This window comes from Anas platyrhynchos, chromosome 1, assembly GCF_047663525.1.
Source record: "Anas platyrhynchos isolate ZD024472 breed Pekin duck chromosome 1, IASCAAS_PekinDuck_T2T, whole genome shotgun sequence".
Classification (NCBI taxonomy): domain Eukaryota; kingdom Metazoa; phylum Chordata; class Aves; order Anseriformes; family Anatidae; genus Anas; species Anas platyrhynchos.
The window spans coordinates 140535255-140558267 of NC_092587.1; the positions used below are offsets into that span (position 1 = coordinate 140535255).

At 43.2% G+C, this 23013-nt stretch overlaps 2 protein-coding genes and 1 long non-coding RNA gene across 5 annotated transcripts; 1 reads left to right on the forward strand and 2 right to left on the reverse strand.

Annotated features, from left to right (window-relative positions):
- Positions 1 to 5063: 5063 nt before the first annotated feature.
- LOC140000658 (uncharacterized) lies at positions 5064 to 9384 on the reverse strand. The gene is made up of 2 exons (XR_011805756.1): positions 9092 to 9384; positions 5064 to 7945 (listed from the first exon to the last, which is right to left on the reverse strand). It is a non-coding gene; the product is annotated as an uncharacterized lncRNA (long non-coding RNA).
- Positions 9385 to 11484: 2100 nt separating this feature from the next.
- LOC101798364 (histone H2A) lies at positions 11485 to 13311 on the reverse strand. Of its 3 annotated transcripts, none has more exons than XM_072030996.1 (2): positions 13200 to 13311; positions 11485 to 12047 (listed from the first exon to the last, which is right to left on the reverse strand). In XM_072030996.1, exon 2 carries the CDS (start codon positions 12044 to 12046, stop codon positions 11627 to 11629), a length of 420 nt encoding a protein of 139 aa, XP_071887097.1. In that variant the 5' UTR covers position 12047; positions 13200 to 13311; the 3' UTR covers positions 11485 to 11626. The 3 variants fall into 3 exon arrangements, with proteins under 3 accessions (XP_071887097.1, XP_005013493.2, XP_071887102.1); XM_005013436.6 differs by having other exon boundaries at positions 11485 to 12051; positions 13200 to 13300; XM_072031001.1 differs by lacking the exon at positions 13200 to 13311 and adding an exon at positions 12557 to 12699 and having other exon boundaries at positions 11485 to 12051.
- Positions 13312 to 15973: 2662 nt separating this feature from the next.
- PDCL3 (phosducin like 3) lies at positions 15974 to 21666 on the forward strand. Its single transcript, XM_027446089.3, has 6 exons — positions 15974 to 16134; positions 16867 to 16996; positions 17607 to 17697; positions 18402 to 18545; positions 19448 to 19656; positions 21250 to 21666. The coding sequence occupies exons 1-6, from the start codon at positions 16129 to 16131 to the stop codon at positions 21390 to 21392; spliced, it is 723 nt and encodes a 240-aa protein (XP_027301890.1). The 5' UTR covers positions 15974 to 16128; the 3' UTR covers positions 21393 to 21666.
- Positions 21667 to 23013: the final 1347 nt, after the last annotated feature.

Genomic DNA, 23013 nt, shown 5'->3' on the forward strand with positions numbered 1-23013 from the left:
CCTAAGGGGACAGGATGCTTAGCGCTGCAATATTGGGGCTGGGCACCAGAGGGCAACGCTGCTAGCAAGCCTGGGATGCTCACACCGGAGGCACGCCAGGACCCTCCCCGCTCTCTGCGAGGCATCACCGCCGTGCTGCGGCCGCTGGTGCGATGTGCTCGTGTCGATACTGACTCGGGTGACAAATGAGTTAAGCCTTCGTGTACCCCTTGTACTCACCTGGACGAAGCGATCGGGGGCCATAACTTGTGATTGATTTATTTATTTCTTTATTTTCTTCTTACAAAGGAAGCAGCGACAAAAGGTGGCAAACGTACAAGCACACAAATCTCAGCACAGGGTGATCTGCAGGCACTCTGCAAAGCTGATGCATCCATCAGCAAGATCAATCCCCTAGATGGGTAGCAGGAGAGCTTATTTATTTATTTTTTTATTTATATTTTTTTTTTCCAGGCATCATTTCATTTCCATGCTTCCATCTGCCCACAGCTTCATTGAATTGTGGAGTACCATGTAGACACATTTTCTAATGGTTGTTATTGAAAACATCCATTTTCCTTGACAGATAATTGCACCATAGCACAATCGAGTTAAGAAAGTAACGCTACATCAAGATAAACGTGTTTTGCAGCACTGGTAACAAGAGAGCTGCCAGAGGAGCTGCATTTTGAAATTTTTCATTGCTTTGCTTTACAACTAAGTCATGTACCAGCCTTGGCTACAGGTGACTGGGCATAAGCTGAAATGTGTAGCATGGGATATGAGGGAACTAGCCAAGTGTGAAATTACTGTGCAATTAATGTCTTGTTTCAGAAAAGTAAATGAGCAGCTCTGTGATCAGCAGACCTAGCAAAGTGATTTCTATTAGATATGCAACTCAAGGAGGATTTCCTATATTGTATTTAATGAAAGATAGTTTTTATTATCATTTCATTAGCATAATTTCATGCTGTGGCCCTTATTTCAGCCAGGGCATTCATAGGATCTCCTCCTTTTGCACAGCTAAGTCCATGCAATTGATAGGGATCAGCTTGTGGTTTCAGCTCTCCATCATATCTGCCTACAGCTGTGGATTCAGAAGTTAATAGGAGAGGACAGATGGATAGGCAAGCAAATGGTATGCTGCCATAAATGTTGTTTTCTTAGGAGTAAGGCCAAAAACTGAAGGCAGTAAGGCAGCTCAGTAGGTAGGGCATAAAACAGTAAATTGGATGTCTGAGTTCTAGTACCGGCACTCTACATCTCAGTGCTTCACTTAAGTGCATGATTTCCATACCTCTCAAGTGCTTTGCTGAACAGGGCTTTACCCCTGTCTATGAGTTATGCATGCTACTGAAATGGCACCTGCACCTTTCTCCCTCAGCTTCCCCATTGCTGAAACGTGGGTATGGTTACTTGTCAGCTTCAAAGTTTTGTTATGACACCCAGTTCATTTCTGTTCAGAAACAAGAACACCTATTAATCAACCTGGTTAAAACCCAGACCATCCAAGGAAGACAAATATTGATGGTCTAGATGCTTGTCTGAATTTGCTCCCAATCATTATGTCTAGGATAAATAATGACATTAATTATCATAATAAACCAGTAATATTTATTCATTAAGTTTATCTTATCATCAAATGAGAGAATTTATGTTTACTTTTAAATCCATCCTTAAATAATAGCTGTTATCTTATTACCTCTATGCACCATCATTTATCAATGTGATTAGCTCTACCCCAGTAAATGCCTAAGTACTCTTCAGCACATGTTTTGCAAAACCAGGTGCCAAACCCAGTTCTGCATTCATCCTGCTTAGACTGGTTACACTCCTAATGAAAAAACTTTTGTTGTTGTTCTATCCGCAGGTTCCCGAATAGCTATCATTTCTCTGCTGATGCGTTATAAGGCAGCAACCAAGTGTCATATTTATTTCCCTTCCTGCAGCAGACATTTGATCTGTTGGTGGCCCCTGCCAGGGCTGGTGCTAAACTTAATGAGCTACATTCACTTTTAACAAGCTGTGTGGAAGGGAGAATATGTCTGGAAAATATCAGTGGTCCTGTTGAGTAGGTAATGGAACACGCAGGTATAAATGCACAGCCATAATGGCCAGAAAGTACACCCTGACATTCATCTTGCTTGATAACTTTTATAACATAAAGCAAAGAACATCACTCAGTAATTCCTGCCACGAAGGGAATTATTCTTTGTTTTGCTTTATTCTTTCATGAAACGCTACTTCACACAATAAATTTCACGTTCACTTCCTGCTGTTGTTTGTGCTGCTCTTTCCTTCACTGTCTACATTTCTCTATTTTTACAGGATTTTCATTTCTGGTCTCCTGTTTCATGGTTCTTCACCACTTTGGCAACATTTCTCCCAACAACAACTTCTACATTAGCCATCCTCATCCATGTGCCCTGGCACAGACAAAGGAGGCTACGGCTGTGCTCTGAGGAGGAACATGGTCTGAAGCAGGCACCAGAGCAAGTTTCCTCTGAGAGGAACTGTAGGTTGGTAATGTAGTGAAAGCAAGATAAAACCTCCTGGATATGGATGAATCATTTTACTGCTTTAAAAATTAAAAAATGACAAATAAAAATATTTATATATGGAGAGATCCATTGTGAAAAGAGTTGGATTACAGAGGGTAGAAAGGGCGGAATAGAGAACCCTCAGTTGTGATCGGTTTTTAACTAATGCATCCTAATTTCTGCCATGGACCAGTACTGAATTTGTAATCTACACTAAATAAAAAGGCAGGGTTTCATCAGTTTCTGTATCTTTTGCTGTGATCTCAGTGGAAGGAAGACTGGGCCTTTCCAATGAGACTGCTTTTCACAGAGAGATGCTTTAAAGGCAGGGACAGTCCCAGTGCATGTATCTGTGAAGTTTCTCAGAAGAATGCTTCAATGGTAAGTATTAAGTGATGGTGAAGTGCTCAAGTGTTTACAAAGATATTATTCTACCTGGATTTATTCTTGCTCTCCTTGTCTTCTCATAGAAGACATCCACTTTTATCCACCAGGGAAAGCAGAGAGCAGGGCACAATGGCAGTGCTGAGCCAGAGGTAGGCCATGATCCACACTGCAAGGCAGCTTTACACCAGCATATGTCCATCAGTCCAAACAGATGGACACCTAACTCCTACTGGTTTACCAGAAGAATCAGGCCTCTGCAAGGCCACATAGGGAAGAGGCTCCTCAACTGGTAAACACGAAGCCCACAGAGGAAAGGTTCCTGGGTCTATTACTGGTGTCCCAATGAGCAGCGTACATCCTGGACCACCCTGGAAAAGTCAGGCCCCAGCTAAGTCATCTGATGTGTTATGACCCTGATAGGAGAGATCAAAAATGGGGAACTAAATTTGAGCTGAGAAGGGATGTTAAAACCTGGGAAGGGAGAAGGACTGAGATGTATGACAGATGCTTAATTGTTCCTCAACAGATGCATGGGCTATGTGCGTGCTGCCTTACAGAACTGAGCACGTTCCTTGGTGGATTCAGCTAGCAAAGTATGATTTAAGCCTCATCAAGCAACTGCGTGTCTGAATGAATGGAGAAGTTCATAAAAACGAAAACGTTTCCTAGCTCAAGCAGCGATCTTCACCGTCTTCTAAGCACATCTGAAAGACTCAGAGATATCTGAGTTGCAAAAGAAAAAGTTGGCCAAGTGTTGTAATGGCTTGGCACAGCCTCTCACTGTTTGCTGCTTTGTGTCATTAATTCAGCTTAATCGGTACCCTGGATTCAGTGCTTGCTGCAAGGAAAAAGAGCCAAGATTCTCCTCTGACCTAGATGAAGGACGGCTATTTTCAGGTTACTGACTTGCACTTCTCTTGTGTTCTGCATTATGCAAGGTAGGCCTACATGGTATGACCTAGAAGCATACTGATATCACATCTGGACTGAACTATGTGAAGAAAAAAAAACAAACACCAAGAAGTGTCAGCCATTGAGTAATGTAATCAGGCTCTTTTTTTTTTTTTTTTTTTTTTGCTGCTGTGTTGGCTCTGCATGGTATCTTCAGTTACTGCAGGTCCTTGGTGGCTGGACAGAACCCTAGGTCCAACATCAGAAGCAAAGGAAGGCTCTATGTATGCCTTCCTTGGCCTGGAGCTCTGTATTTGAACTCTAATACAGGACACAGGGAAGGTTCTTTCTGTCCCTCTCACTTTCACAAATACATTTAAACTCTAATGCAGCTTGGTGACTAAGTCCCCCGCTCCTTGCTATCAAGGGAGATGACAGCACAGATAGCGTGGGGTCAGCTTGCACATTTTACTGGTTCATTGGTCGCATACATCTAAGAGAATGACTGGCTCCTCTCCCCAGCCACCAAGTTGCTGCTGGCATAATAAATGTTAAAATCATTACATGCTGAGTTTAAGTGAGCTTGTCTTTTTGGGGGGTAGAACAATTAAGAAGACCCACCATGATGCTGCTGGCAAAAATATCCTCCCAGATGCTACGCACAGCACTGCAAAGAAAGCCACACAGATAGCTGGAGAGAGCACAGCTTTCACTGCAGTGCTGGAAACAGTTGTTCCCTTCTCTCCCACGCACGCTTTATATAACCCCTTGTTTGGGAGTCTAATGAGCGCTTGTATAAACAAAACAATGGCTTCCAGCCTTTCTAATACTTCGCAGCCTCAAAACATTCAATAAACATTAGCTAGTAAATAAGCAATTTGCCCCCTGAAGTCATGGAAGCACATAAGCTGTGACACCAAGGAGAGCTGAGGAAGAGAGACTGAGAAAGAAGTGGAAACAGGGGCAGAGTCTGATCCAGCTGCTGGGGCAGCCTTCACAAGCCATATGCCTTGCATCTTATCAAAGTATTTACTTGGGGTATAGCAGTGTGCAAGCTGGAAATGAACAGGGCTGAGGATATGCTATAAGAAAAAATATATGTTCTATTATATATTTAAACTGACAATGGATTTTTAATCAAGGATTAAGAGCACCCCACTGAAGCATACATGTTGTAAACATGTGCATCTTCAGAAGAAAGACCAAATAGGCTTCCCAGCTGCAGGAGGGAAACAGTATTGGAGAATTAATGAGAGTTCTCTGAAATTAACATGGTTTATATTTTTAATTGTCTTCAGACATTGCAGAAACAACAGAGGAATGAATGCATCAGTGGTTTTACATTTCAAAATGCAGCATAAAAGCTCTAGCAGTGAGCACAGAGAACAGAAGCACCATAGCAAGACATATTTCAGGAATTAACACATCTACAGGTCAGCCCAAATTACTAATGACAGTAGAGCTGCATGAGAGCTGCTGGGACTCCTGTGTGCTCCAGGAATGCCCTTCCCCTGCGGATCCCTCTGGACCAGTGTTTTTCCAGGCTGTTCTTGCTTGTGCAGTTGTGCCAAAGATGATGTCTCCCCCTAGGAAGCTTTTTGAGTTACCAGCCTCCAAACTGGCTCTCGCAGTTGCAGATATGAGCTGGAGACCCCAGAGTGCCTATTGGGCATCTTCCTACATTTGCAGCTTATGGGGCAATGAAATAACACCTCAAGTTTGCCAGCCACCCTGCAGTAGTGCTTAAGTACTTAAGATTTTTGGTAGGAGGTAGTCTATAAGCTGTGCAGAGTTGGAAAAAAAGCCATCAAGTCCAAAGCAAAGAAACTTAACATGCATGAGGCCAGCAGATGCTGCGAGCAGCTGTGTTGACCCAGCAGAGGGAGCAGTGCAGCACTGCAGGAGCTGCATGAGCCCATGCTGCTGCTTGAGCACCCGTGCTGTGGACAGCATCTTGGCTGAGCCAGAAGCCGGTCTCTGAGCCAACACAGCATGAAATGTAACCACCAGCCTGACTGGGGAACAAGGGGCTGTTTTTCTTCAAACACAGCTCATATTGTCAGTGTTGACTGAAACTGCTGTAGAAAAACATCCAGCAGCCCCCCTAAGGAGCTGCTGTTACTTTCCAAGGCAACAGTTTATTACACAGGTCAGCGCTTCAGCATCATTTCACCCTCTAAGTCTCTGGAGAAAGTTGCCTGTGATTACACAGTTCGCAATGGCTGATCTTCAGGCTGCCCTTGAACCAACATTCATCTACCACCCACACTATAAACCACTTATCTCCAGCAATCATAGCAGCCAGTTATACTGGGACTGACCTGATACCTCTACAGACTCTCCTCTAGTTGTCTTTTCATGGCCTTGCCTCTAGTAGGAGCTTGCAGTATACCCACATGCTAGAAGTTCTACATACTGAAAGTCCTCCAACTGGAGGACCACAATTTTTTTCCTGGCTTCTCATATTCCATTTAAGCTCTCCAGCCTGCCTATAGATGGAGAAGAGCTCTCTGCAAACAGTTCAAGTGCTCCTAATACCCTCAAGACCAGAAAAACAAGGAGTTTTTCCAAGTTGCGCTACAGAAAGTGGCAGCACCTCATGGATGACTATGGGGCAAACTCAACAAACACAGGCTCCCAAGTCTTAGCCTAGTAGAGTTAATCAGGAGGCAGTTCTCCAAATAATGTTTTTTGTCTGAATGGATTAATACATCTGAATATAGACAGTAGGGTCTTTCTGTGCTATAAGTAGAGTAATTCAAATGCCTGATAATGCACTTGTAAAGTCCTAGAATTTAAGTGGCATCCTGCTGGTGAAGCTGCTAAATAAAACCTGCAGCACAAACATGGTACATCCTCACTGGTATTACAATCTAGAGTAAAAACCCAAGAGTGCTTATGTAGCCTTTCAAACCATGTAGCTGTAGGACACAAATGTTGGAAGGTCCTGGAAAAGACTACTTTCTGTATTACCCTTTAATGCTTTGCTTGATCTGGATCCTAATGGAACAAGCCTCAAAGAAATTAAGAAGTGTCTTATCTAGGAAGTCTTCTTAAGACTGCATCCTGATCTTTAATGCTCAGACACTGACCACATCTATACACCATCTGTTGAAGACTCCTCATATTGCACTCCACGAACGCAGAAACTTAAGAGGAAAATTCCACCACCCTTGGACCAAGGCACGTGTGGTAACACTCAAGTTACAGCACAGCCCTACTTCAGGGTTCAAAAGTGAGAGAAAAATATAAGGAGAGTAAAGCTGATGTATAGGGAAGTCCAGTGTAAGTCTCTTGAGTGCATCTACTTACACCAAATTGTTCACTTCAGACCTCCTCATTGGCACAGTTGTCAGATGAAGCAGACTCTCACACATATTGAATAAACAGATCCCAGCTACCCACCCCCATGCTTTGAAGACAATAGGCCAGGTTTCCCTAGATAACTGCACTGGAAAGAAAATGATGCAACAAATATTTTCTGGAAGTGGAGAAGACCAACGTGAGTCCATTTCACACGTAGGTATTCATAAAAGTAGTCTGTCAGCTTTCTTTTGAAGGACATAGCAAGATCCGAACTAGCAACCCTGTCTTTGGCACTTCTCAGACAAGCACCCAGATACACATATGAATATAAACCAAAGTTGCCAAAAAAACATGTAGAGGTCCAGGCTGTAGAAGATGCCAGAACCAGCAGCAACACAAGCTCAGGAGCCTGGTGGCAGCTAGAACTCCTGTGACAAGACATTTTTGTGGGGTGGCTTAAGAAGACCATGTCTCTTTGGCAAAAGCTCAGGGAGAACATTAGGTGGCACTCCTCCTTGAGCAATGGTCACGCAGGAGAAGAGCTTGTTCAGCTCCTCGTCGTTTCTCACAGCCAGCTGGATGTGGTGGGGCAGGATCCTGGATTTCTTGTTCTCCCGTGCAGCGTTCCCTGCCAGCTCCAAGATCTCCGCGGTCAGGTACTCCAGCACCGCAGCCAGGTAGATGGCAGAGCCAAGACCAACCCTGTCAGCATAGCTGCCTCTCTTAAGGAGCCTGTAGACACGAGCCACGGGAAACAGCAGACCAGCCATGGACGATTTAGTTTTCTTTGGCACAAGGAGGAGCTTGGGGTTTTTCTTGTTGTGTTCAGACATTCTAACAATCTAGTACAAAAGGAAAAGGAATTAAACAAAGACACCACCAACAAAAGCTCAGCATTTATGTTCCTTCCATCCTCCTCATTCCACTGCCTAATTCCTTAGAAGTCATTTTTCTTTTCTCAGAAAGATTGCTAGTTCTTTCATACTTTTGTCTGAAGGAGCAGATGGGTCTGGCTGCTCCTCTAGGAGCCTGACAAGTTTCCAGCCAAGAGGCATCTACATGCTCAACCAGAGCAGCAGGCCGGCCATCTGCCAGACCTCCAGGACTTTTCAAGAGAGTAAAGAGGAACTTAGGAGCAAGACCCAGCATCAAAGGAGCGTTGCTGTTAACAAGATAAGTTAAGCAAACAAGGCTCCAAGATACCCATGAGTGTCCAGAAACCCTGCAGGGAATCCTTATTGAACTTACCTCTGGTAAAAGAAAACAAGAAAACACCACACTAAGCAGCTTCTATCATCATAGCCTTGAGATAACCCATACTAGAAATTAACATTTTTTTTTCTGTTGTTATATTAGAAAAATATATGTGCTGGAAACCACTTCAAGTGGATCTTGCCAAAGGTGCGGCGACCTATTGCTGCAAAGTAACAGGTCACAATGAGGAACAAGACTTACAAGAAACTTAGTTTTTCATATCAGACACCAAAATCACTCTACTCAGCATGCTATGCATCAGACTACTACAAATGCATGAGTGCCATCTGCTTGTGCAGTATTCCTCCCGTTTCAACAAGTCTGTATTACTTGTTACTGACAAAGTCTCTGGTATTGAATAGCACTTACTCCTCTTCAATGTGTAACATAAAGCAGCTAGAAGATGAACACGGGAAGGTTCTGCTCCAGTGTATAGAACTGCTTTTAAGATCTGATCATTAGCTGTTTTTTAATTAATGGGAGGCACCACCCAGATTTGGTGATGAACTAAATCAGATACTAAACTGAAACCTCTAGAAGTAGAACAAAATATTCTTATGGGAGGTTTCTGAAAGGCCTAAGAAAAAAATAATTTTATAAATAGCCCAGATAAGTGAAATAGAATTAAGTAACCACCTTAACCAACAGCCTTATGCCAACTCAGAACTTATAAAACTCAAGAGCTTACCTAACATGAAGATGTAAAATGTTTACTCTTAAAAACAAAACTTTACCTGAATGAGTTGTTATCCTTTCCCTCAACAATACCATAACCCAAATCTACTAGACTACACTTCCTACAAAGAGCTGCCCCCTTTTAAACTCTGTAGTGGTAGCCATATCATTAGCACCTCTTCTGTCATTTAATGCCACCTGGGTGAGCGATGATTCAGCCTCTCAAAATGGAAAACAATCAAGGTCACAACACTTGAGCAACTCGATACAGTACTCAAGAGCATGTGAATTTGTCACTATTCCTTGTAGAGCTGCTTAGCACTTTGTCAGCTGATGTTCTCCTCTGAAAACATGCATATTATTTACTGACTTAACGAACGGCAATACCCCTGATTGGCAGTTCATTTATTACAGCTGGAAGGGGGCACAGCTCATCCTGCTGTAGTCATCAAGAATTAAACACAATAAGTTATACCCTGGTTGTTTGTGCTGCCAGCAGTGGCCGAAGTGCCTTGTGACCCCACTGCAGAGCCTGAGAAAGCTCAGGACCTCTGGCATTGGGTTGTTTGCATTCTATGGCTTGTCCCCATTTGTCACTTTTTTTTTTTTTTTCCAAAGTCATGCATAGTTGTGTTGCAGGTCATAATATGTCCTTTTTAGAGTTCAGTGTAATTGAATCATTATTTATTTTTTTTTTCAATACGTAAGTGCTGAAGGGTTGAGCCCTGGCCCAAGAGAAACTTTGACTGAGCAGATAGGTTCGAAGTTAGCCATCCTCTGTCACTGCAAAGCCAGAGGGGTGAGTTTTCAGATCACTCTGATATCTGGTTAGTTTACAAATAGCTTAAACTACTGGCTAGAAGAAAGCAATTGAGATTGATTTTGATCAAAGAAATACCTAAAAAATGGACCTTTGAACTGGACCAGTACCTCACCACAGTCTTCGGTGTGCCCACACAGTCTCTGGGTATAAGCAAAGACAAGGCCACACTGCTCCTTCAGTCTTTTGTCATACAGAAAATGTCAGGTGAAGGCATTTCTAGGAGCTGCGTGAACACTGGACATGCCTTGGGGGGATGTTTGGTGTGGTGCAGAGCAGAGCCACAGGAGCAGCACGATCACTGAAACACAGTCCTCTTAGATCAGCAGATACTATAGATGGTGCTATAAATGCCACACTTAAAACTGCATGAAATTAGTACATTCCTTGAGTCTTCCCTCATTACTGCAAACATGTAGACTTTTGCTTGGTTGAAAGAAATAATCACTCCAAGACCTGTTTTCATTTACCATGGTCAGATGGAGGAACTAATTTGAGTTTCTTATGTTCATTTCTCATATGCCTCCCTTAAAGTTGTTTTTTTTTTTTTTTTTTTTTTTTCCATTAACAGGCGTAAACACCCAACACATAGCTGAAGTTGCATGTACCACATCTTTACTACATTCACAAAGCTGCAGATCTGCATTTTTACTTTAGTTGCAGGCTACCCAAGATCTCATTAATTTGCTCTTTAAAAACAGGCATTGAGTCTTCCAATTGCCCACCACCATAGAAATGAAGGTAGCTGCTCTGCCAGGTATCTTTCTCTCCTGCCCAAGTGTAATTTTGAGACATTTACTTTGCATATCTCACACAGCTCTGATGTCCTTCAGGATCATAAAACCTGACCTGTAGGCTTTGACACATTGATGCTTTGAAGAGGACAAAGGAGCCAGGTCAAACTCAAAACAACAGGCAGATCTTATTCAAGTAACAGTTTGATGCTTTGGCTTCAGGTTGGGAAGCTGGTTCTTATCAGCACTTGTGTTAGATGCTGTGAATTTTGAGATGTTGCCTCGTGGCCAGACTGATCCTAACACAGCTGCACCGGACCACTGGTTTCCCCATCAGCAGGGAGCCTCTGCATCCACTACAAACAGAGAGAAAATCCCAGTAACCACCCTGAAGGAAGGGATTTGTTTTGAGTGAGTTGGTCAGAAATGGCTTAGGGAATTGTTTGGAGCTGGAGATGTTTGTTTTTCTGCACTGATATAAGCAGGATGGTCACCTCTACTGGCAGCACAAACACTGTACTGGGCTTCAAATACACTTCCTGTAGTCAGTATGACAAGGGGACAGTGTTTTAAACTCATGTTGGAGGCTCTCTCTACTGCTTGCAGAGCTGCAGTGAGTATTAAAGCAAACAGTAACTTCTGAAGCAGAGTTAACCCACCAGGTGCTGAACCTACTGTATTAGGAGTTTGTGATGGAAGAAGAGTTCACATGAACGGCAATGCATCTTGACTCCTCCGCCTGCTCCACAACTGTTACTTAAAACATGTTTTTGAAAGTTAATATACTTTTATTTTTTTGAGAGTTATTTGGGTGATATGCTAGATGTAAAAAAGAAAACCACATTTCTTGGATTCTTAGATCTCTGGAAGGAGAGCAGTGAAGAGAAAGGAGAACAACTTTGCTTTCTAGTAGTTTTATTAGAAACTTTAAAAAAACATTAAAATTCAGTGGAAAAAGTACAAACAGACAGTCACATACAAAATCAGTGCTAGAGTCCCGTCATCCATAAGTGCACAGACCAGACAAGGAAAAGCAGGTTTCACTGGCTACCAGGTTGTTCTGCAGAAGTAGCAGCACTTCGGGTAGTTTTCTTTGGAAGGAGCTCGGAAAGGATATTTGGCATAACCCCTCCTTGAGCAATGGTCACGCAGGAGAAGAGCTTGTTCAGCTCCTCATCGTTTCTCACAGCCAGCTGGATGTGGTGGGGCAGGATCCTGGATTTCTTGTTCTCCCGTGCAGCATTCCCTGCCAGCTCCAAGACCTCCACTGTCAGGTACTCCAGCACCGCGGCCAGGTAGATGGCAGAGCCAAGACCAACCCTGTCAGCATAGCTGCCTCTTTTAAGGAGCCTGTAGACACGAGCCACAGGAAACTGCAGACCAGCCAGGGCTGACTTAGATTTCTTTGCTTTAGATCCAGGTTTGCCAGCCACTGCATTTTTCTTTCCACGTCCAGACATCCTGACTGGCACAGAGAGACAGAGGATTTGAGACCTTTACATTACCCAGGTGCTTGGAAGGGCAAGAAAAGATTACAGCCAGGCAAGTTACACTTCCTACTCTTTCACATCAAGAAGAAAGCTTGTTCTTTTTGCAAGGGAATGGAGAGCTACCCACCACAGTTCATTAACAGCAGAACTAGAATTTTAACTTCTACTGCCCTTTCATAGCCTACCTTTTGGTGAGAGGCCTTTTCATAAAGCCAGAGTGGTTTGAAAAGCTGTGAAGACTATCAAAGCAGATATGAAGAGCCCTAAAAAAATAAGTCTTTTTCTCTGGTACTTAGTTTGTATTGGAGATTGCGGCACAATGGATCTTCTTATTGAAGACTGTTCTTAAACACTACACCTGTTTTCTCAGATTTAACTTGAGGCTAAGCCTGTCTCTTTATCCAAGAGGAATCTGTATTGCAAGTTCTCCCATTGTTTAGATCTCCATTTTAAGTATGAAAAGTGAAAGATTCCTATTACCCGAAGCATCTTACACCTGAGGTACTCCAAGAGGTTTTCAAACAAGTTCCTAAATTAATTCCCTGAGGGACATTCTCTAGCTGCCATGAGAACACTGAAGCTGTTCTGCAGTAGTAAGAGGAAGAATCATCTTGAACAGAATACTGCTAACAAAAATAGACATTATAGCCAATTTAGAATGAAGTCAAGAATAATGAAATTCAGCCCAATTAGGATGGCAAAAATAATTATTTAAGTATTATTTAGAATCTGAGTAAATCCAATAGTTAACTTTCAGCACAGCTGTAAGATACAAGAACATCTATCACCAGATTAGCATAGCTTTTTGTTTAGTTTCTATAGAGAAAGCATAGATATTTAAGAAAAATCAGAATAAGATTTCAGAGGGAAGAATCAAAGCAAATCAAAAGAACACAACCCATAGCAAAATTCAGGCAAACCAAGCCATAGCTCATTAACTCTAATATCAGTCAGACTCCCCCCAATCTCATTTTCTGATTATTCTCATTACAGATGAATATAATATACTATAATATTATATTATATACTATAATATTATAATATATAATAAATATACTTTATAAAAGTTCTTATATCCCAACTTTTTCACTATCTACTATAGATGAAAAAGACATCCTGTTACCTTTGGAAAAAAATCTTATTTTAGCCTAGTCTGTGCCTTGCTACAGTCAAAGGCAAGCAAGCCAAATATCATTCACCCTAACTCTAGGGAGCAGTGCCTTTTTATTAGCAACATTTTCTCCTCATTAGTGGGTCACCTGGACAATTAATGAGTCATTCCCACCTGTGGCTCACCTTCCTCCTAACCCTTGATTTGAGAGAAAAGGAAGAAATACATTATAGACACCCTGAAGTCAATTCTCTGGGGGGAAGCAAGCCTGTCTCGAAGGGCCAAGCTACAGCTATATTTCAGTCTCTCCGTGACAGTGCCAGCTCTTAGCCACTCTGCCTGGAGTATTTCTGTCCGTACACCATGTGTGAAAACAATCTTCTTGTTCCTGCTGAGGCCTGATTTTCAAAAGTACATAGAGGAAATGCAATTTATAAATGCCAAGTATTTTTAGTTGGGTGAGAGAGGTGCAAACAGCGTGTTATGTGTGCCCTAGGCAGAGGGAGCCTTTGGGTGAAGAGGCCAAAGTGAGACTCTTAGCTTTGCTCATATTGTGTGAACGAATCCCCATCAAGTGACAGGACTGGGCTGCTCCTAGGGCTGGGGCTCTTCTTGTAACTCAGGGTTTGCTGTGGGAACAGGGGCTCCTGGTGCTCAGGGTCCTCGGTTAGTTCCTCTGAGTTAACCTGGCAAGAATCTCAAGAAATTCACAAGTGAATGTTTTCACTTGTTGGAACCTTTTAAACAATGATGGTGTGCTTTGTTTGTGCTCATGTTCTTTCTGTTTGCTTCTTGGTGTCCGGAATAGGTTCCAACCAGCAACATACAAGAACTGTGGTGAGTGGTGTTTAAGCCACAGAAGATGAATATTACAGCAGGTCCTCCGTAAAGCCCAGGCTCTGATAAAACAGTTGCACACTGAAAACTGGCACAGACGCCTAAGCCTTCAGTTCTGCATGCGGGATAGTATCTGTGGGTCAGAGCCAAAAGACTTTCTTCAAGAGGGCCTGCAGAAGACTTCAAAATTGTGATCCCAAAAGCCTGAGCTCAGGTGTTAGCTCATTGGAAGGTGCTGTAGCCCACTCCTTCCTGCTTTAATATTTCTCACGTCACCTATAACTGTGGCTCCAACACCACTCAGAAAACTGCATTTTCCACAAGGATGAACACTCCGTGCACCTAGGCACCAAGCAGAGTTTTCCTCCCCTCCAGGGCTCTGGGAGGTGGGTAAGGGACACTCTCCACTCATCCAAATATTCACCATAACGACTGATGTTGTCTCCAAGCACAGCTGTGGCTATCCATTTCTTTTAAATCGGAGGTAGACAGAGTCATTTCTCTGCATGACCAGAACAAGCACAATCCTGAGGCCTGTGGGCTGGTTGTGATGGGGCAGTTTTCTGGGTACCCAGAGCTCAGCTCCCCATTCCTGGATGAGTTTGCTGGCCACCAGGCTAAGGCTCAAAATGGAGGGGGAGGCAGGAGCAGGCCGCTTCCCACTTCTCCTCTGATGTATGTTTTTCAGAAGAAAGACTAAGATCTGCTCAATTCTTTTCAGAGGAAGATGTGCCTATTTTTAGGGAATGGGGTGCTGATCCTAAATGGAATGGTGGAGGCATGGACAAAAATTGTGTGTTAAAAATAGGTAATACGTAGTTTAGATTTGTTTATTTATTTAAACAGAGCATCAAAAGAAAAATGAGAGGAGCCAGTGAAGCAATAACACAGGGTATGAACTACAGACAGATGAGAATGGACTCAATGCAGAATAAAGAAGTGTCACAGAGAAAAACTAAGGTAGAAGAGAGCCCCCAAACCCATCAAATGTGTTTTCATGCTTATAGAGAAATATTCCCTATGGTTGACAATTTATTTATATTTTTCTGTGATGGTGCTTAGTTTGGTTTACGTGCTTACGGAAGCATGGAATGGCTGAGGTTGGAAGGGATCTCTGGAGGCCATCTGGTCCAACCCTACTTCTCAAGCAGGTTGTTCTAGGACCAACAGATTTAGTGTAGCTTCAGGAAGGTGTCTGGTGAGGGTGAGGAGCTGAGGCTGTGCCCAGCTCAGTGTGCTGTCTGCTAGGCATACCATGCCCCAGGGCCATGCTGCATCCCCTGCACAACTTTGGTAGCCGACAAGGACAAGCTAGCCGTGGCTGGGCAGGAGCAGTAGGGCTCTGTGGCCACATCATGAGGGTACCCATGAACTTATGTTAGAGCAGGGAGTGTAGGAACTTCTGTTCTGCCCCACAGAAAATGCACCTTCTCTCGCTCCATCACATCCATGCTGATGTTGATTTGAGGGGGGTGAGGAGAGGGTGGGGGCATCTCTGTATGCATCATTTTATTGTAATTGAATTATTAAGGCTTTTATTGCATTAAAGCCTCACTGAGAGGGGCGCTGGGCATTGCCTGTTAAAGGCAGTGCAGCGCTGGCTGCTCCTGAGGGACCCCGAGGAAATGGAGACCGCTGAGCACCAGCCTCACGCCACAGACTCAGCGGGACACTGGGACGGATAAGCCTGGGATCTCGCTATGAACAGGAAACCGTGGGATAGATTTAGGTCCTCCAAGCAGGGAACACCACCAATTATTAATTAACCAGGCTGCGGTGCTTGACACTAAACCCTCTCCCTGCCATCACGCCGCAGCGCTGGGCGGCAGCAGAGGCTGAAGCAAGGCAACCCGAGAACCCCTCCCAGCCCCGATTTGGGGCCCTGCCACACGCTCAGCCTCCCTCCCAGGCCCAAAACCCTTCGCTATGTCCAACCCTGCCCCACCAGGCCGAGCCGCCCGGCCCTAATTAGGCACTGAAGGAAGCAGCAGCCCCGCTCCGCCCCGCCCCGCTCCGCCTCCCCCCGGCCGCGCCGCGCACGCCGGGACCGGGCCCAGCCCAGCACCGCTGAACCCCGGGCCCCGGCCCCGGCCCTGCCGCCAAGATGCAGGTGAGGGCCCGGGGGGCTCGGGCAGCCGGGCCCGGGGTGCGGGGGAGCCCGATGGGGACCGGGCAGGGCCGCCCCGCTGCTCCCCGCCGCAGCGCGGAGCTCCCTGCTTGGGGCGGGCGGGCCCGGCATGGCCCCCAGCCGGGGGTGCGCGGCGGGGCTCGCGGCCGCCTCTCGTGTTATATTGGTGTTTGCTGTGTTATTTCCTTAAGCTGCTGGTCCTGAGGGGGCTTGGGGACTTGGTTCGAGTCAGGGAGGAGCTAAAATCAAGAGGACGAGTGTTTATCGCCGAGTTTTCCTGTTTGAAACAAGGAACTGCAGGATAACTTGAATACTCGAGCTTGTCAGCAATACATAGGCGGCTGTGGGCCTTCTTCTTTGGGATTATTGGAGCTGTGTCCTTACGAAAGCTTTTAAAACTCAGGCGTAGATTTAAATCTGATCCCTAGCCGTAGCCTTATCCAGCAGTGGCCACGCGCGCTTCTCTCCAAGCGCTGCCGACAGACCCCACCAAGGAGGCTCAGCCCCCAAATAAAAAGTCACAAAGTCACTTTTTTCAGTCTCCTCTTGGGGCCACAAAAATCCTCAGGAGGGTGCACACTGAATCTCTGATGCTCTACAGACAGTTACTGCTCTATCAGTGCCATAAGTCTCCTGAAAAACTTGCTTTGCTAACTTCTGGATGTGTCAAAGTGCTTGTTGAACGCATGCCATCCGTTTCTCATTTCTTTGTAGGACCCAGACAAAGACACAGAGTGGAATGACATCCTGCGCAAGAAAGGCATCCTTCCTCCCAAGGAGAACCTCGAAGAACAGGAGCGTGCAAAGGAGGAGGAGCAGCTGATGATCCTTCAGAAGTCTCTTGGTGAGTTTACGTGCCTGTGAGGCAATGTGTCTTTTGCTAAACCTGTAAGGGATACCAGAGATAATTCTTGTATAGCATGGCCATCTGTTGCCAGTATCAGACAAATATGTTCCTCAATACATGGTTCTTCCAGTACAGGAAGACTTTGTTCTCAACGCCAATGCCATGTTTTTATAAATGTAAATGTTTCAAAGCTGAAATAAGAACAGTCTGAAGGGAGTTTGTCATATGAATGCACAAATAAAGGTATCTAATGAACATGATCATTACCTGTTGTATGCTTCCTCTGTTATTCAGGCACCCGTGCTGTATTGCATGTCTCTGCTGCAGTCACAGAACTTGAAAGCTAGCTCAGGTACTTCTATGCCAGTGTAGCCAGCCTCAGGCTCAGTTCTTTACATCAATATATATATCAATGTATATACCATTTATATGTATAGAGTGCATAATATTTTCTAAAAATCCAGTAACAATAATATTGCAGGGAAAAAAAAAAAAAATACATTTCTTATAGTTAATCTATCCTTAAAATAAATAAATTCTGTTAGACTGAAAGGCAGAAGTTTCTCAGAATGAGATTTTTGCTGATTTGGTATTGCTTCCGTTCTAGTGAAGACTTACGAGGACATGACTCTGGAAGAGCTAGAAGAAAATGAAGATGAATTTAATGAGGAAGATGAGAAAGCTATTGAAATGTACAGGTTAGAGCATCGTACAGAACTTGGTTTTAATAAAAACCGGAGCATGTGGTTGTTTTGTTTTGGGTATTTTGTTTTGTTTGTTTTATAGATACAGATACATGCTATTAGATGGTGTGGAAGAGAGGAAGGATGTTCTTAGGCCTGATGCTAGAAAAACTGCAATGTGTTTCTGATCTCACGTGGACCTTTTGAGTGTCTTTAGTAGAACAGTGGAGTTCAAATTCAGTGTCCTTTATTTACAACCTAATTTTGCAGAGATAATGTATGCCCACTGAGCGAATAGTGAAATGAGGACTGTGAGAGCTTTGATAATCGGCTTCAAGTTTTCTCATTTTTTGTAGGAATGCCAATAAGGTGCTGCATAGTTCTGATTGCAGTGTTGATTTACCATCATCTCTTTCTCTTCTTCATCTCATGATTTTTACCACCTAGTTTGGTGGTGTAGTATCTGCAGAAGAAATGTCTGCAGAGGGCAGAGATGACAAATTCCATTTCTGAAACATAGTTGTACTTCTTGTATGCTGATGGCTTTAACTTGTGACGCAAATGCAAGAACATCTGTAGCCTACATTAACTTACTTTTGCTGCTCTGGGGTTTGAAGATGTTTGTAATCTGCCTCTGAAGTCTAGATTTAGACTGTAAACGTTTTTCTATCAACAATGCATCTGTTTTTAAGATTTCTTTCCCATTTCTTGTTGTACAGACAGCAACGGTTAGCAGAAATGAAAGCAGCTCAAATGAAGAATAAATTTGGGGAAGTGTTGGAGATTTCTGGAAAAGACTATGTTCAAGAGGTTACCAAAGCTGGAAAAGGTATATGGGTAGTCCTGCACCTCTACAAACAAGGGTAAGAATTTTTCTGTTAAATGTTTCACTGTCAATGGCTGAAAATGCTCTAGACAAGTGTATAGTTAATGTGGAAATTAAGGAACTGATTCTGGAGTTACAAGAAATACTGAATTATTAATTTCCTTACTGTTGGCTGAAGGCAGACAAACTTTGCTCTTAAAACAAACTTTGCTCTTGAAAGCATGTTACCAGGAAGTGGCTCTCTTATTTATGTATATACATACACACACACACACGCTACGCTGTGTGAGTAGTCTTCCTATAGAGGTAGAGGTCTTCCCATTTCTGCTGCCACGGAAATACTGATCTTTGAAAATTATTCTGGGTAAAATGCAAAGTGTTTTTGCTCTTAGAAGAATCGCTGTGTGGCTTTGACCTGTTTGCTAGATGTATAAAAACAGAGTGAACAAGGTTTTCAGTCCTGTCAACATAATGGAACATCTTGTTAAAAAGGTCTTATAAGTAGATGTAATTTTCTGGGAAGGTCTAGAAATACTTGATTTTGTTTGTTGTCTCTAACTGCCTCACAGGTATTTGTTGTCATTAGCTTCCTCGTTTCCAGGAGTTGCTTTTCTTTCTGTTTTACCTGTGCTCATGCAATTTTCAAACACCGTATCTTGTAAACCCATCTTCTTATATAAAAGGGGGGAAAGTGGTACTGCTAATATATATTTAAAAAAAAAACAAAACAAAAAACACACACACACAAAAAAAAAACAACTCCAGTGATGCTGAATTCCTTTGAATGCTGGAGTACTGGACAATAAATGTATTCAGAAGTTGTTTCTGCTACATCTGGCTTGCCAGTGGACTGTTACTTCTGACCTTTCTTCTGGTGAAGATTACTGTCCAACGTGTCTTCTAGTTTTTCTTATGCATGTCTGTTCTTGTTTTTTACAGAATTCCACTCTGTGCCTTAATAAATCAACATTTGAATGGGCTTGCGAGAAAGTTCAGAGATGTGAAATTCATCAAAGCTATCTCTACCACCTGCATACCCAACTACCCTGATAAGAATCTGCCTACAATATTTGTCTACCTTGAAGGAGACATCAAAGCACAGTTCATTGGGCCTTTGGTGTTTGGTGGCATGAACCTGACAAGGGATGGTGAGTGTCTGCATCTTAAATATTCCAAAGGAAAAGTGAAAATAATGAACAGTTTTGCTGGGAAAGAAAGAAGTGAAGTGGGAATTAGGAGAATGGAAATCGCTAAAAGTCATGAGGGTTGTTTTTTTTTTTCCCCTACCCTTTTGGCTTAACGATGTGATTGAAGCTATATTGTAAAAGCAGCAGGTGGTTGGGTAGGTATCTGATAGATACAGGTATCTGTTTTGTGTGTATGCGAGTATTCACACCTTGTCCTGTGAAGCAAATTTTCCTGAATATATTAAAAGGGCAAGCCCCTACTTTTTTTTTTTTTTTTTTAACCTGAAAGACTGATCTTGCCACCAGTAGTTCTCTTTCTCTCAAGAGACCCTCTCAAAGAGGGTTTTTCTATTGTTGTTTTTTAATAAAAGCCTGAGATTTTTGGATTACCTTGCACGTGTGCTGTAGAAAACACTTCACTGTCTGAAATTTCAGAAGGAGAAAAGCTCGCCAGTGAGATCGCTAATTTGAGAGTAACTAACTCCATATTTAGAGGCTGTCTAATTATGCACTGAAGGGAGCAATGGTAGCAGAACATGCAGTCATCTTTCTCCCATTTCTAGCTCATAAATAATTGATTTTGAGGGATCCAAAGGTAGCCGAGCCAGCTTAATTCAGTCATTGCAAAAAGCTAGGTACTGAAATTCTATGCTTCCTTTTATTTTTTTTTATCTTTCTTTATCCCCTAAGTCTAGGTGACTTCCACTGGAGATTAAAGAAAGTGTGAGGTTGTATTCATTAGTCTGTAATGTCTGAAGGAAATTAGATTTAATGATGGGTTTTGCAGCAGAACTAGGAGAGAGGTTTCAACTGAGTGTTGTATTGACTTTCTACCACTTCTGGGAAGCAATCCAATTTGGGTCTATGTAGTAATAGGCCCACTACCAGTGGTGGAGTTTCTTTTACTGTCTTGAAAGGAACTAATAATCAGTGCACGGGGTACTGGGGAAGGGGTAGATTGCATCAGTAGAGTACATCCCTGGAAAATAGCTAGACTTCAGATGTGTAAATGGAATTGCTACTTTTCTTTTGCCACTCAGCATACAATCTGTTCCCTACGTCTTCTGCCTGTGATGGACTTGCTGTATGATGCAAACAGCTGGAATGTATTGGCAGTAGATGTGCAAACCTGGCTTCTGTCCTTATGTGGGTAGAAGGAGGTGATATTCTCTTTCCCCAGGAGAGCTGCCTTATCTAAAGCTGCTGCCCTGTATCAGTTCTCTCTTTGATTCTCCCCGTTGTAATGGGAGCAGGGGGGCACAGGGTGTGATGTGGGTGGGCTGCAGAGCAGTGCTCTGAGCCTGTACTTTGGCTCCGGGGCCTGGGCTGAGATCTGTGCCAGCACTCCTAACTCCTGAAGGGAGAGCGTGGCTGCTGTGGGTGTGGGAGATGGGGCAGGGGCTGGGCTGGGAACCTTTTCTCCTTTTGAGAGTAAACCAGAAAGACAAAGAACTGTGTATTGAGGTAAACAAGCATGTGTCAAAAAGAATAAGATGTGGAAAAAGCCCAGTTTGCTCCCCTGTATTCATGGCACTCTCATTTTGCTCCATGCAGAACTGGAGTGGAAGATTTCAGAGTCAGGTGCCATCAAGACAGACCTCGAGGAGAACCCCAGGAAGCAGATCCAGGACCAGCTCATGTCCTCGATTAGGGCGTGTGTCCCAACCAGGGAAGAGAGTGACTCAGAGGACGACTAACTCCTGCATCAGCACCAAGGGTGATCCAATAGGCCTGCAGCCAGTGTTCCCATCTAAAGCACTGGAGATGCTCATCGAGATCTTGCTGAACCCCAGAAGAGTGGTATTTCAAGACAGAACATTTATCTAGAAATTTAAAGATGGTTGTTTTTTTTGTGGAGGTGGGGAGGAAATTATTGCAATTTCACTTAAGATCCGGAAAGACATTTTATATTATGAAGCGTGAGTAAATATTACTCAAAGGTTTAAAATACAGGCATCAGTAGACACAAAAGTCTCTTGTTATTATTTAAATAAATTGATGACTTTGTTAAAATATGAAATACTAAGTGACCTAAAGCCTAATAGTTTTGACATGATTGTGTATAAACAGCTGGTCTTAAAATGACAGGTTATAGCACAGCTCTGAATTTGGCTTTCTGTTAGTCCATCATGTGTAGATGTTGGCAGAAGGGCCAGCACGAGGCCGGGAGCTGTGAGTGCCAACATCTCCAGAGATGCTGGTGATGGCTGTCACCTCCTGGGACCTGCCAAGTCCAAAACTCCCTTTCATGCACAATTATTTGCACAGCAGCAATGCTTCCCCTTTTGCAGGGGGTGGATCTCCAACACCACACTACTGATCAGGAAAGAAAATTTGAGATGGTGGCACTCCAATGTGAAGTTGTTGACTTATTGCACAAAACCAGAAGTCTGATGTGTTACTACAGTAGTGGCATTGCCAAATGAGAGGGGAAAATGATGTTTGAAGATGTCTTCCCATCTTAAAACAAAAACAAAAGCCTCAAGCTTCCCATCTTCTTTCTAAAGAAAGCTCTCAATTTGTCTAAGCTTGGGCTAACAAGCTCTGAGCTTTTGCTGAGAAGCCTGTCCCATGGGCATGTTATATTACTGATGGATTCTGTGGGTGGATGGCACAAAATGTAACACTGTTTAAGCAAAGGTTTGTTTTTTAAGTTTTGTGTTGTTTCATAATAACTTCAGCATTTTTCCTGCATTTTATCTCTCCAGTAAAATCTAATATGTAGCTTAAATAACAAACAGCTTCACCTGAAGCTCAAGAAACAGTTACAAGACCCTGATGCAAAGCTTTATCTTTGAAATCTGGATGGGGATTTGGGTTCCACTTCAGTTTTTTTGTCTTTCTTTTTTGTATTTTTTGACAAAACAGGTAAAACATTAACGCTGGAAGCAAGCAAAAATGCAGCAGGATAAAAACTGATACATACTGATTATTACGTATTGTACATACTGATGCACTTCTCTTGACATTGGAATATCCAAAATGCTATCAGACCTGGTGGGGTTTTTTGGTACTTACATCTTTTTACAGTCTAAGAAGAGGACAGCTCCTTCTGCCCAGAAAAGCCAAGAAGTGACCCCTATAAAGGATTAACCTACTTTATGTTAAAGAGGTTCTAGCAGAAGTCAGCACGTTTTGCTTATTCTTTGCTTGTCCTCATTTAACAGTACTTCTCTTCACATCTTAGAATGACCTCTGAGCACATCAGTTGGGTTTCTTTTGGAGGAAGCCAAGCCAGCCACCAAAGGGCATTTGATCCAAAAAGCTAAGTTAAAGCTAGTCTGAAACGAGACCCTCTGAAACGTGTGTGGAGTGAAT

Bases quoted from the DNA above. Each gene is read 5' to 3' on its own strand.
- LOC101798364 (XM_072030996.1), bottom strand. From the start codon at position 12,046: ATGTCTGGACGTGGAAAGAAAAATGCAGTGGCTGGCAAACCTGGATCT.
- PDCL3 (XM_027446089.3), top strand. The intron at 16,997-17,606 runs GTGAGTTTACGT...CTTCCGTTCTAG, and splicing joins GATCCTTCAGAAGTCTCTTG to TGAAGACTTACGAGGACATG. The intron at 19,657-21,249 runs GTGAGTGTCTGC...TGCTCCATGCAG, and splicing joins CATGAACCTGACAAGGGATG to AACTGGAGTGGAAGATTTCA.